Source organism: Brachyistius frenatus, unplaced genomic scaffold, assembly GCF_029030835.1.
Source record: "Brachyistius frenatus isolate BFR_SWC_R1_liver_20210118 unplaced genomic scaffold, ASM2903083v1 Contig_29, whole genome shotgun sequence".
Taxonomy (NCBI): domain Eukaryota; kingdom Metazoa; phylum Chordata; class Actinopteri; family Embiotocidae; genus Brachyistius; species Brachyistius frenatus.
The window spans coordinates 3,806,682-3,820,305 of record NW_027210628.1 but is presented as its reverse complement, the minus strand read 5'-3'; the positions used below and the strand labels follow the sequence as shown (position 1 = coordinate 3,820,305).

At 41.4% G+C, this 13,624-nt stretch overlaps 1 protein-coding gene across 1 annotated transcript; it reads right to left on the bottom strand.

Annotated features, from left to right (window-relative positions):
- Nucleotides 1–8,087: 8,087 nt before the first annotated feature.
- Nucleotides 8,088–12,933, bottom strand: sgcb (sarcoglycan, beta (dystrophin-associated glycoprotein)). The gene is made up of 6 exons (XM_069699271.1): nt 12,884–12,933; nt 11,949–12,158; nt 11,673–11,858; nt 11,389–11,580; nt 10,336–10,467; nt 8,088–10,255 (listed from the first exon to the last, which is right to left on the bottom strand). Exons 1-6 carry the CDS (start codon nt 12,896–12,898, stop codon nt 10,055–10,057), a joined length of 936 nt encoding a protein of 311 aa, XP_069555372.1. The 5' UTR covers nt 12,899–12,933; the 3' UTR covers nt 8,088–10,054.
- Between the last annotated feature and the right edge of the window lie 691 nt (nt 12,934–13,624).

Genomic DNA, 13,624 nt, shown 5'->3' with positions numbered 1-13,624 from the left:
CCAATAATGTATTTGGAGGCTTTGCCATGTGTGTCATTCCTTGCCCTTTTGGCTTTGTGTGGTTTGTCATTTCATCCTCACTGTCACTGTAGGAAGATGTACGAGAGGCTGGTGATGGTGCTTTAATATCTAGACGCCTCTTGATCCAAGGAATATGTTGAAGATCTACAGCAGGCCACTTTGTATCTGGATCTTGACTAACTCTTTGAGATTCTTGAAATGAGAGCACTCCAGTGTCCAACTTCCCTGGCCTCTGCCCCACTGTGTGATCTGTTGCTTCACCTTCACTGTCACTGCTAGAAGATGAACCAGAAGCTGGTGATGGTGCTTTGATATCCAGACGTCTCTTGATTTGAGGAATACGCTGAAGATCCAGGGTTGGCCATCCTGCATCTTGTTCTTGACTCACTGTTTGAGATACTTTACGTAGAAGCCTTGACTCCTCATGCTGTTGTTTCTTGATGTGTTTGGTTGTGTCATCATCACTGTCACTACTAGAAGATGAATCAGAAGCTGGTGTTGGTGCTTTGATATCCAGACGTCTCTTGTTGCGTGTAGTATGCTCAAGATCAAGGAGAGGCCACCTTTGTTCTGGATCATGACTTATGGTCGGAGATACTTTAATTGGAGGCCTTGACACGTGTAACTCTTCAAGCTCTTGTTTCTTTATGTGTTTTGTTGTCTCATCCTCACTGTCATTGCTACAAGATGAACCAGAGGCTGGTGATGGTGCTTTAATATCTAGACGCCTCTTGATCCAAGGAATATGTTGAAGATCTACAGCAGGCCACTTTGTATCTGGATCTTGACTAACTCTTTGAGATCCAGTGTCCAACTTCCCTGGCCTCTGCCCCACTGTGTGATCTGTTGCTTCACCTTCACTGTCACTGCTAGAAGATGAACCAGAAGCTGGTGATGGTGCTTTGATATCCAGACGTCTCTTGATTTGAGGAATACGCTGAAGATCCAGGGTTGGCCATCCTGCATCTTGTTCTTGACTCACTGTTTGAGATACTTTACGTAGAAGCCTTGACTCCTCATGCTGTTGTTTCTTGATGTGTTTGGTTGTGTCATCATCACTGTCACTACTAGAAGATGAATCAGAAGCTGGTGTTGGTGCTTTGATATCCAGACGTCTCTTGTTGCGTGTAGTATGCTCAAGATCAAGGAGAGGCCACCTTTGTTCTGGATCATGACTTATGGTTGGAGATACTTTAATTGGAGGCCTCGACACGTGTAACTCTTCAAGCTGTTGTTTCTTTATGTGTTTTGTTGTCTCATCCTCACTGTCATTGCTACAAGATGAACCAGAAGCTGGTGATGGTGCTTTGATATCTAGACGTCTCTTGATTCGAGGAATATGTTGAAGATCTACAGCAGGCCACTTTGTATCTGGATCTTGACTAACTCTTTGAGATTCTTGAAATGGGAGCACTCCAGTGTCCAACTTCCCTGGCCTCTGCCCCACTGTGTGATCTGTTGCTTCACCTTCACTGTCACTGTTAGAAGATGAACCAGAAGCTGGTGATGGTGCTTTGATATCTAGACGTCTCTTGATTTGAGGAATACGCTGAAGATCCAGGGTTGGCCATCTTGCATCTTGTTCTTGACTCACTGTTTGAGATACTTTACGTAGAAGCCTTGACTCCTCATGCTGTTGTTTCTTGATGTGTTTGGTTGTGTCATCATCACTGTCACTACTAGAAGATGAATCAGAAGCTGGTGTTGGTGCTTTGATATCCAGACGTCTCTTGATGCGTGTAGTATGCTCAAGATCAGGGAGAGGCCATCTTTGTTCTGGATCATGACTTATGGTTGGAGATACTTTAATTGGAGGCCTTGACACGTGTAACTCCTCTTGTTCATTTTTCTTCATGTATTTTTTTGGCTCATCATCACTGTTCCAGGGTGAATCAGAAGCTGGTGTTGGCGCTTTGATATCTAGACGTCTCTTGATGCGAGGAATATGCTGAAGATCTATGGCAGGCCACCCTCTATCTGGTTCTTGACTTACTGTTGGAGATATTTTATTTGGAAGCCTTGACATGTGTAACTCCTCTTCTTCCTGTTTGTTTGTGCGTTTTGTTGTGTCATCCTCACTGTCACTGCTAGAAGATGAATCAGAGGGTGGTGATGATGCCTTTATATCTAGACGTCTCTTGATGTGAGGAGTTTGCCGAAGCTCCAGAGTTGGTGACCGTGTTTCTGGTTCTTGACTCATTGTTTGAGATACTTTACTTGGAAATCTTGTTGTGTGTAACCCCCCTCGTTCATTTTTCTTTGTGTGTTTTGTTGTCTCATCCTCACTGTCACTACTAGAAGATGAGTCAGAAGCTGGTGACGGTGCTTTGATATCTAGACGTCTCTTGATCCGAGGAATATGTTGAAGATCTACAGCAGGCCACCTTGCATCTGGATCAAGCCCTGCCATGACCACCTCTCTGTTCTCTTGCCTGTTTGTATGTTTTGTTGTATCATCCATTCTTTCATCACCAGAAGATGAATCAGAATATGGTAATGAAGCATTGATATCCAACTGTTTCTTGATTTGGCCTTTTCTGTCCTGAATGTGTTCCACTTTGAGGTTTGTGATTTCTGCATCACTCTCACTGCTGCAAGAAGATGAATATGCTGCGGGTGGTGAAGTTGCATTGGTGTTCAGACTTTTACCATGAGTGGCAACAACCAAACTGACACCACGCCACTTTGTCTGTGGCTTAGGTGTAAATTTCTCTCTGGTCTCCTTCTCTGCTGTAACTATCCTGCTTGACTCATCGTATTCATGAATGGATTTTTCCTTCTCCTCATCATCAGTGTCTTGTTTAATTGTGCACTGCACTGTCTCCGCATCACTGTCGCTGGATCCAGACGAAGAGGAGTGATCTGGTCTCACCACAGGCCTTTTTGCGCCACCTCTATAATCACCCTGATTAGACTTCACTGACAGCCTTTCTAGATCTCCACTGTGGATTTGAAGTCCAAAACTAACATCCCGGTTAATGTCCTGGTCAGAGTTCACAGTGTATTGTGTAGGCTCATCCTCACTCATATATGAGCTGGAGCTGGACGTATCATCCCTCTTCTGTTTTTCTGAAATGTAGGGCACAGTTCGTTTGGGATCATTAAAAGAACCAAACACAGTGCTGGATCGGGCAGATGAGCTTCGGACAGAATCGCTAAATTCAAATAGTTCCTCATTCTCCTCCAAAGGATCAGGGTCTGTTGGGTTTCTGGTTTCTGTGTGTGGTGACCAGTCTGCAAAGGGTTTAGAAGAAAATCCAGGAATTGGATTAGATGTGGAGAAGTCTGCTGTTTGCTGAACAGAGTCTTTTACCAGCTGAGGAGACTTGGGTCTTGTGTGGTCTCTTTGGATCAATTGGTCTTCTTTTAATGCTTTTTCAGATAGTGAAGAATCTGAGCGTGACGACAGGCTTCCTCTCTCCTCCAGCTCAACAGGATCTGGGATGTGTTCAAACTCCATGTTGTGTGTGTGGCCTGTACGACAGTCAGCTGACAGATCTCTGCCATCGTCCTGTTCATCCTCTGGACTGCTCTGTTTTGAGCTGTTTTCACTTCCTGAGTCTCCATCAGTATTCCTACTTTTCCAAGCCTCAGCTGCTTGCCTTTCAATATCTTCAATATCTGCCATATTGGTGCTTTCCTGATTACCACTGGCCACAGTGTCATAATACTGTACATTGCGGTCGTTTCTATATTCTACGGTGCTAAATGTGACTCTCCTTTCCCTGCAAGCTCCTATTTCTTCTGGTTCCTCACTGTTGGAGAAGGCCTCATTGTCATATTGTCTTTGTTCAACAGATGGCACAGAGTTGGTTGCAGGAGAGGTTTTCTTTTTGGTGACCTTTTTCCAAAGAACATCAATACAAGGTCTTGCGAGGACGCCAAGGATAAATGCAATCAAAAATGTGATGAAAACAGACAGACAAACAGCCAGAGTCAAGTCAGACTGTGTAGCCCTCTGATTTCTCTCTTCTCCTGCCTTGTTTGGGACTATTTGTTGAATGGTTCTGGGTAAACTTCTTGGTTTTCGTCCTCCACCTCTTAATTTACTGATTTGGAGGTTATAAATGGACACAACTTGTTGCTCTTCAGACACACACACATACAGTCCTGCGTCTCTCTCTGTGATGTCACGGATGAGCAGATCAGTCTGGCTCACAGATGCTTGACCGTTGGGCGTCCACCACATTGGGTCTGGAAAAAAAAATACAATATTGACATGCAGTTGAACTGACCTACATTGTTAATTATGTATTGAGCTCTTCTACATAATTTTGACTGTGTTACCTTGTGCAGAGCAAGACAGCAGTATTTTCGAGCCACTATAGACCGTCACATCCTGGTGGAGCTCTGGGCTGTTTTCAGTACCGACACAGTTTAGGTCATCGTCCTCCAACTGTAGCAGGTCTCTGCCTGAGAGGATAGACGGGGAAGCACACACCATGCTCCAGGCCTGCAGGCCTCTGCTGCTGTCATAGGCCATCCTCCTCCTTATACTGCGCATGGTGCAGTCACACTGCCACTTGTTTCCTTCCAGCCTCACATCCGACCCAATGTTAAGCAGAGTGAGGTGCATCAAAGGATGAAGGCTGGTTAACATGTTGAAGCTCAGATCCAGGACCTTTGAGGGGGAAACAAGAATAACATACAGCTGATGTTGCAACATATAATTTGATTGCTAAAAAAAACAAAAAAAACAATTAACTTCCATTTCCTTTTGATTAGAGAATATTTCCCTAAAAATGATACATGAACAAAAAACAGTCTTACCCTGAGCTGCACTAAATCCTGGAACATCTGAGGATGGAGACTCGAGATGAGGTTGTGTTTTAAGTCTAGCTCTTTTAGCAGTCGGAGGCCGTTGAGGTCTCCTGGTTGCAGAGTTGAGATCCTGTTGAAGGAGAGCTGCAGAACCTGTAAGGACTCAACACCTTCCAGGCCTGGATGACAGAAAATAAGAGCTGTAATTAGGACTCAGAAATAACCATGGAGGAGCAAGGAATGCATTGTATGTTGCAGGTTTTCTGTTATAATAACAGGTCGGTCTTTGTCTTGTCCTCTTGGGCCTGCACTTCTGCTCATTGTTCACTGTGATTTGCAAGGTGAAAAACTGCATATTTTTAGCTATGAAGTCAATTTGTTTGCCGGCCTGTGGTATTTTCAGTGCTGAGATGATATAATATGAACTACAGTCATGTCTCTGAGATAGTAAATCAATGTGCACCTCATCCCTGGAATACGAATCCAGATTGTCGCGTCTTATTTCCACAGTGAACACTCTCACAATCTGACTAATTAGGGGCAGAGAATTTTCCTGCTGTCTCCTCCTTTTCAGAAGACAATCTCCCCAAGACTGCCGGGCTAAAGCGAGGCACTGTGGGTCCGTGCTTCATTAGAGAGGCACTGCAGGTTCTGTGATCTGAATACCAAACAGGACCAAGTCTATGAGTGTCAACATAGCTCTCGCTAAGTAAATGGGCAGTTTGCACATGCCTTTTAAAAGAACCATAGTGAATGCTTTTCTCTGTAACACGCACACGTTCAGCCGAGCGGAGGGAGTTCTGTGAAACACAGTGATACAGGGGAAAAGGAGGATTGCATGTTTACACCTTTTCTCTGAGCCACTGGAATGTCAATAAAAAGTGTGACTGGCTAAAGGCTTGTACAGTGTCATTATCTGGAGAGGCTCAATCATGTCTGCATGGAGCAAAGTACAAAAGATGAAGGATATCAGTGGCAGGGTTTGTTTATGAGAATCATATATTGTTTTATTCCACTATGGAGAAAAGACCTCAGGCTGCCTTTTTACGGAGAATTTGGAAAACAGTAAGACCATGAGGTGGATCTCGTTAAAAAAAAAAAAAAAAAAAAAACACGAGCACATGTTGCAACATATGATAAACATGGGAAAAATACATTTTCACATGGGAATCCACAAGCTTCACACTTTACACCAAGAAAATGTTCCAAAACCACATTTTCCCATGGGCAACACACGTTTCACGTGCGCAATCACGTCAAGACAACATCAAGTCTGATTTAATTCAACTTTACTTTGTTTCTAAGATGGAACATGCTCAGAGCATTATAGTACTAACTGTATGGTTCAACTCCATATGTAATTTTGTGCACTCACTTTGTACACTCCACAGAGATACTACAGTACATCATGGGTGTGTGGCCAATAACAGACATGTCCAGTAACTATTTAACTTTAAAACATACTGGGTGTGGTAATATTGTGAACTCTGTGCTGCACATAATTCATGTGTGTAGTATGAGTTCCTTCTCGTGGGGAATATTATCAACGATAATGACTTATGTCTAAGATTTTGTGATTATGATGTGTGGAGTTATTTAATTTAGCTGCTTTTTATACCATACATATGGGTTGTCAACAGTGCTGGAAAGTTAATCTACTCAAATACAGTACTGTTCAGAAGTACAGTTTCAAAATACTTTGCTTAAGTATTTCCATTTTAATTCACTTCATTCATAGATTGCACCACATTTCTGAGGGAAATATTGTATTTTTTTTACATCACTACATCTGTTTAATGGCAACAGTTACCTTTCAGATAACAATTTTTCTCCATCTCCATCTTGAGCAGCTACAGCAATAAAGTACTTCTTCTATGTAAATGTATCAGTAATCATGATCCAAATTTACTGTATAATAATAAAACATTGACAAGAGCCATTCTGATGAATGTTTACTTTTTCTTTTTATACTTAAAGTACTTTAAAAAAAAAATACTGATGTACTTTTTACATCATCTTTTTAAATCATCTGAAATCTTCCACCACTGATTGATAAGAACTTAGTATAAATCAAAACGTTTAAATAAATATGATTACTGAGTTTATCAGTGGACACTCTTGATGTATTGAGTATGTAGATAAAAGCAACTGATGTGAAAATGTTTGGGAATGATATGGTTTGTTTACATATGTACAATAGAAGCTCCTGACAGTGAACAGGTATAATGATGCTGTCAGATTTTTATGGAAGCAGTGGTTACTCATGTGTTGAACATGTGTGTCCATGTGCTTCCACAGTGTTTTATATATGACTTTATGACTATATTACACTGACTCACCATCTGGGAGTTGCTCGAGTTGATTCCTCTCAACAGATAGCAGCTGCAGGGTGGGGGCCCAAGATACGCACCCCCGTCGGCTCCACGGCTTCAAGCGATGCCTGCCTCTGAGATATCGACCTTCAGGGCTTCTCCCGATGCACAGAGACAACTGTGTGATACTGTTGTTTCCCAGCCGTACATTCCTGAGGTTACGATGTGGCTGCTGGAGTCTTACAGAGCTGAGGAGGTTATGAGACAAGTCTAGCTCAGTGAAAGAGTCTTGGATGAGTTGCGGCACCGAGGAGAGGCCAGATGAGGAACAGTTCAGCAGGGAGGCTCTCTGACAGGTGCAGGGCTGCGGGCAGGCAGGTGAGGAAGAGGAGAAAGGGAGACTCCAGGACACGAAGAGCAGCACAGCAGCCAAAACTGGCCCCTGTGGTACTGCCATCACAACCTGTCCTGAGAGCACAGATTGAGCCCAAATGACGGTTAACAGATCAAGTAAAATATAAGAAAATAAGAGCATTTAAATCAACATTCAGATCAGTAAACCCTGTCCGAAAAGATGAAAACTTTTCACATAAAAGATCCAGTAAATGAACTGGAAACATTAAACTCACCTGTGTATCCAGACAGGAAGACTTGTGGCTCTTCTCTCACCCGGAGTGCATTCAGTGTATCAACTCTGTCCAACCCCAGCAACTTCTGATCAAAGTCTGAAAAGGATTTTTGCTGCGTCTGGCTTAACAACCACCAGCCCAAAGATGCCATTCTGTTATTCATTCAATCATTTACAAGTCTGGTTAATGTCTCACTGTCATTGTTTTCCTCCTCGTGCAGACCAACAACTGATCCTGAACATTTATGGTGGGGAGAGTCACATTGCATTAGGTAATAAAGCTGCATAATGAGGTGCAGTATTCTTTTATGATTTCAAATGACCACATAAACACTTGTGAGATTTACTGAGACGATGATAAGAAGTTCCACATAGCAACCTGTTTATTTATTGAAACAAACATACCGATGAAATGCTGGAGACATTTTCGAACGAGGCTGGTTGACTTTTTTTTTTTTTTAAATGTATTTCTGTTTTCCATTGAAGTGATCAAAAACACTGTTCTTTCACAACAGGCATCAAGTCTGTGCTCTGAGAACAACATCAGTACTGTTAAACAACAGACAAGACAATCCAAAGCAAAGTAAAAGTCAAATCTTTTATACGATATTGCACAAAATTCAAACCACTCACTATAGACCGTAGGCTTCACCTCAAGTCACTGATAAACTCTCAACATTTAAAGAGGTTCGCATTAATCTGTAGCACACTCATTCTGGTTTTCTATATTTTTTTGCTGTAAAAAAAACTTTTGCAACAAAATTAGAATATTACATATATATTATATCATATATCATCCCTTGTAACTCCGTTGGCACGTGCATGATAGGCCGTCCGAGATGTGCAGAAAGAGGACCACTTTTGTTTTAGCGTCACTGGATGGTTTAACATGGATTTTACATGTTACAGTTCATTACAAATTCTGCTCATTCCACCTGTAAGTTTTACATATAATCACGTAGTGTCTCAAACATGTCAGTTAATATGATAGAAAATATCAAACAGGAAGCTGCCGGGAAGAATGAACGGCAAAATAAAATCTCACACGAGCCCTCTGCAGGGTTCATGTATTAGTAATACTGGACGGTAAGGCAAAAAATAAACACTGTAGCTTCTAACTGCTGCCAACAGGCTGTGTGAAGCACAGTATCATTCCTCAGCACAGAAGTCATATGCACTGATACGGTCTTATGAATTTGAGATAAAGTTGGCATATCTGCAGAACAATAAAAAATACTCCAACATTTACAGTTCATATCTTTGGCCAAGTGGCGATGATCTGTGATGCAGTCTGTGTTTGGCAAACATAATACTCAATTTGACAGGTGAACTGCGGAGGTATTATTATGTGCAAAGGCAAAGCACTGCAGGCAAAAACACTATTTTCATGCACAGCTCAGTTTTCACACTTTGAGTTATTATCTTCATGTCTTGTTTCAAACTAGTAGAAAGAAAACGTCTTAAAATACACACTTAGGTGTTTATTTTACTACAATTTGTCTTTTTGTGTCTAGATTTTTTCTATAATTTGTATGTGCAAACAAAAAGTTAGCATTATCGTATGAATAAGCCTACGAATGATACATGAACAAACCCCTTTGTAAAAACCTTCAGAATATAAACAGGAATAAAACTGTTTTGTGTATGCAAGTGCTGCTCAAGTGGACATTTCTGGCTCACAGCATTAAAAAAAGCAGATTTGGAGAAAATCATTTTTACTTTTACAATACATCTTTAAAGACCGTTTAAAAAAAAAAATTAAAAAAAAAAAGATTCTCTCAAATTCGGAGCCAGAAATCTCTTCAGGAGCAACGACATTCGCCAAACTGTTCATTTTTTTCTACAATTTATATTCGGAAGGTTTTTACAAAGAGGTTTGTTTCGATATCATTCATAGCCTGATTAATAGAACATTTTGCTCCTAAAAACATGGCAAAACTGACTTTTTTAATGTATGTATGCTGATTTCTAGAGTGATATCCAGAAACTCATCAGTAAAGACCTTTGACTGTAATATGTCAACAACATGGAACAAAAATGGATCCAATGTTCAGATTTCCGTCTTGGACATTTCCAGTAAAATGTTCAGTAAAATAATGCCTCATTTCACATCAAAACATACCATTTCAGAAGACATGTTATACAAACACTAATTGTCTTAATATAAGTAATCAACTGGGGAAGTTTCATGGTTATCTATTAGTTAAGTACCCTGTCCACCTGCCGTGTTTTGCCTTAATAGTGTCCTATATTTTACAGCTATCCAAAAGAAAGTGGTTTGTCTGATTTCAGTGGTGACAGATTGTTGTGAGATGTCAGAGCAGATTCAGTCCTAGTGAGCTTTTCTACAGGGGTTATCTGACGTCTGGCAGCCCATGTTGGTGAACTTCACCAGCACACGGAACAGCGTCCCGTCTTCACACATGCAGAGCTTGTACCTCTCCAGACCGTCATTGAAGTACACATCTCCTGCAGAGTTAGGGATGCGTGTCGCATTGAACATGACTGACCCGTTGAGAACGATGCTGTTCTCCTGCACAGAGGAAAAAACCTCATCAATCATCTTCTTCGTCTCGTTTTGATCAGCTTTACACTGACACGTTCCATACTTACAGCCCTGAGCTCGATGTCTCCGCCCATTTTGAACTCGACAGTGCGGCCCATGATGTTGACCCCCTCGTTACCACGGATGATGGCCTTGCTGTCTCCTTTAATGTTCAGGTCGGATGCAGCACTACTGGTGATCTAAAGATCAGAGACAAACTATGAGATTTGTCAACACTATACAGAGCACACACACAGGATTTGCAAAGAAATGGCTGTAACAAAAAGTTATTTTATGGTAATCACACATTATGCTCCATAATGATAGTGTGAAAGCAGGTTTTGAGAATTATTTTCTTTTTAAAAGCTTTGAATTTTGGATGCCACCATCTTGGACTTTTGGAGCTAGAAGTGGCCATATTTGGATGAGCTGGGGAGGAGTGAGTGAGTGAGTGGTGGATCTGACTGAGAACCCGAGGACACTACGCCTGCCCACCTATGCTGGCAACCTGATTGCAACCCAGGCATGTCAATCAAACCAGACACGCCTGCTAAAATACCTCTCTTTGAGGCCAAATATGGAATTGATTATGGAATTACTTCCAGAAGGACCACCAGGACACTGATCAGAAGGAGGGTATTTACTCTAATGACACCATAATGACTTGTACAAAAAAATGTATTGACTTTATATTTGATGAGAGAAGTTGAAGCTTTTTGAATTTGAGTCTATTGCAGACAGAGTTTATTTATTTTTTTTAAATTTTTAGAGCTAGCCCCTAGTGGCCGTCGGTGGTATTGTACTTTAAGGTACTAGAACATTGGATTTACTTTGCAGACCCAAAGAACACGTCCATTTTTATACACAGTCTCTGCAGTGTTGAAAACTGAAATCCTACCTGAGTCTAAACTTTCTCCTCTTTACTCTGATACAGCTCAGTCTGTTAACAAGGACTTTAAAAAAAAAAAAAGGATTTTAAACTCATTTACAACTAAAAATATTGTTTAACTTTACCTTTTTAGGTTGTTGTGTGATAGTACCTTGTGCACAGACTGTGAAACACTGATTAATGAAAGACTTTGTTGCTGCAGCCACCAGTCAGTCATTAGCTTTACGCTCACCCGTTCTGTGGAGGCCTTTTTAACACTGAGGACTTTGACTCCTTTGGGCAGATGGAACTCGTGGTTGTCAAAGTCTGTACTGAAGTACGTGTTCTGTGTCCGGGGGTCTGTGAAGGATATGCCGACATCGCTGACGACTGAGGTCTTGTCCTTCTCGACACTCAGCTTGGTGGTGCCTTGCTGCAACACTACCTGGAGCGACACAGTAAATAAAAGAGAAGATGATGCACACAATGTGTCGTTGTCTTTCTAAAATGCTCCGTAACGTACTCTACGTTTCTCACCGGGTTGTTGTTGCCCACGATGACCAGGTCCTGGTCTTTGCGGCCCCCTATTGTGCTCTTGTGCAGTGGGTGAATGACGCCCATGTCTGCCTTCTGCTTGAAGCGCAGCAGGCCCGTCTCGTGGAACTCCATACTGTCGCACCCATTCGGACCGATGCGGATCACCGTCCATATCACCAGTGTGATCTGAGCGTCAGCAGATCACACACGTAGTGAACAACTACTCCTTTTCAGGTTCGCTGTAATAATGGGGACATTATGGTTTGAAGTACTCACAATGAGGTTGATTAAGGCGAGGAGGAAGAGGAGGACGATGATGCAGACAGCCATGTTTCCCTTGCGTCCTCTCAGCCCTGTCTTATGAAGGCGCTCTTCTTCTATGGGGACATAACCTGCTTTGAAGTTGCTGTTGTGTTCCTTGTTGATGTTGCGTCTCTCAATGGCCTTCTCTCGCATGGACTTCTTCACTGGTCCATTGGAGCTCTCCTAGAAGACAAAACAGTCTCTGAGGCTTAACACTTAAATCTGTACTTTTAGCAGCAAAGAGTACCATCAGGAAGCAGTAATTTACTTTGATTACACATTAAAAAAATGAACTATTTACTTACATATACTTATTTCTATGGCCTTGAATCTCACATTTCTACACACAGCGGTGCTGTTTTTATGCTGTTCTCTCTCAGTGTAGTAGACTGTGATTTCTCTTTGTGTGAATTACTCCACCTAACTCCATTTAGTGGCCATAGCCATAACAAACTTGTTTTTTTTTCCCCAGCAAAAAGTTTTAGCAGCTACTTATTTGACAGTATGCTGTGCATCTTGTTAAATGCCCCGCGACAGCCTGTCTGTGGCCATAACTAAAAATAAACTGCACTTCGTTTTAGCAGCTATACGGAAAACAAACCCCGTTGTCTCATTATTATACCGTTTTTATGCAATTTATATTAGCGAAATGACTTCGTTGTCAAACAGCAGGTCTGTTAAAACTAATGGCATTTTTTTATATTCACATATGACGCTGACGAAACGGAGGCCACTATCGTTATTTATTGCACTGATTATTACCGCAAAGCCACGAACGTTCATTTTATTCATTGTAGTTTATTATGTTATATTACTCAGGGACATACGTCTGTGCTCTCTTAACAACAAAAAATAGCAAGAAACGGAGTAAAACGGGAGAATAATAACCAGTACAGAAGATAACGGACCTGTTCAGACGCCATGTTGACCCTCCCTCCTCTGCTCGCAGTGACAGGAACGTACCACTATTCTCAGAGGAAGGGGACAGTCTGGTTGTTTTTAAAGATGTTGTCTGGATGATACTTGGTTATGAATAAAAACAGGCCGTGGTGAGATGAACGACAACAACCCTCTTGCATATTAATCGCACTCTGCGCGCACAAAAAAAAAGGCGATGATGTGATGACAACAAAAGATGGTCTAATCCAAGTTCAACCAGCCAATGACAGAGTGATCCTAAAATAGAAAAACATGTCCATTCATATTTTCCATATATAAACTACCAAACCGACCACAACGTGAGCCCCTTTTCTTAATCAATGCTTGTATAAATAATCGGAAAAAAAAAAAAATTCCCCCCCCCCCCCCAAAAAAAAATCCCAACATTAACTAGGAAAAAAAAAATCCCAAATCTAAATGAATAAACAGGTGGTCTCACAGTCAGAAAATAGCAACAATAATGATAATAATAATAATAATAATAATAATAATGTGCGTCTATTAAATGTCCATATATAAGTATGAGGTGAATGCATTCACCGAATCATACTTTTATGCATCCATCTGGATGCACAGTTTGATGGACAGGTCTGTACCTGTCCATCAAACTGTGCAGGTAGCCCACGTGCTCTATTGCACAGCTCTGCAGGAGGTGAGTTGCTGTTATATTGTTTTTTATTTGCATGCAAACATATTTGTGACTGTGGAGC

What these genes read in the sequence shown, in the direction of transcription:
- sgcb (XM_069699271.1), bottom strand. An exon ending in TCGTGGGCAACAACAACCCG is followed by an intron (nt 11,581 to 11,672) that starts GTGAGAAACGTA and finishes GTGTCGCTCCAG; the next exon opens with GTAGTGTTGCAGCAAGGCAC. An exon ending in AAAAGGCCTCCACAGAACGG is followed by an intron (nt 10,468 to 11,388) that starts GTGAGCGTAAAG and finishes TCTGATCTTTAG; the next exon opens with ATCACCAGTAGTGCTGCATC.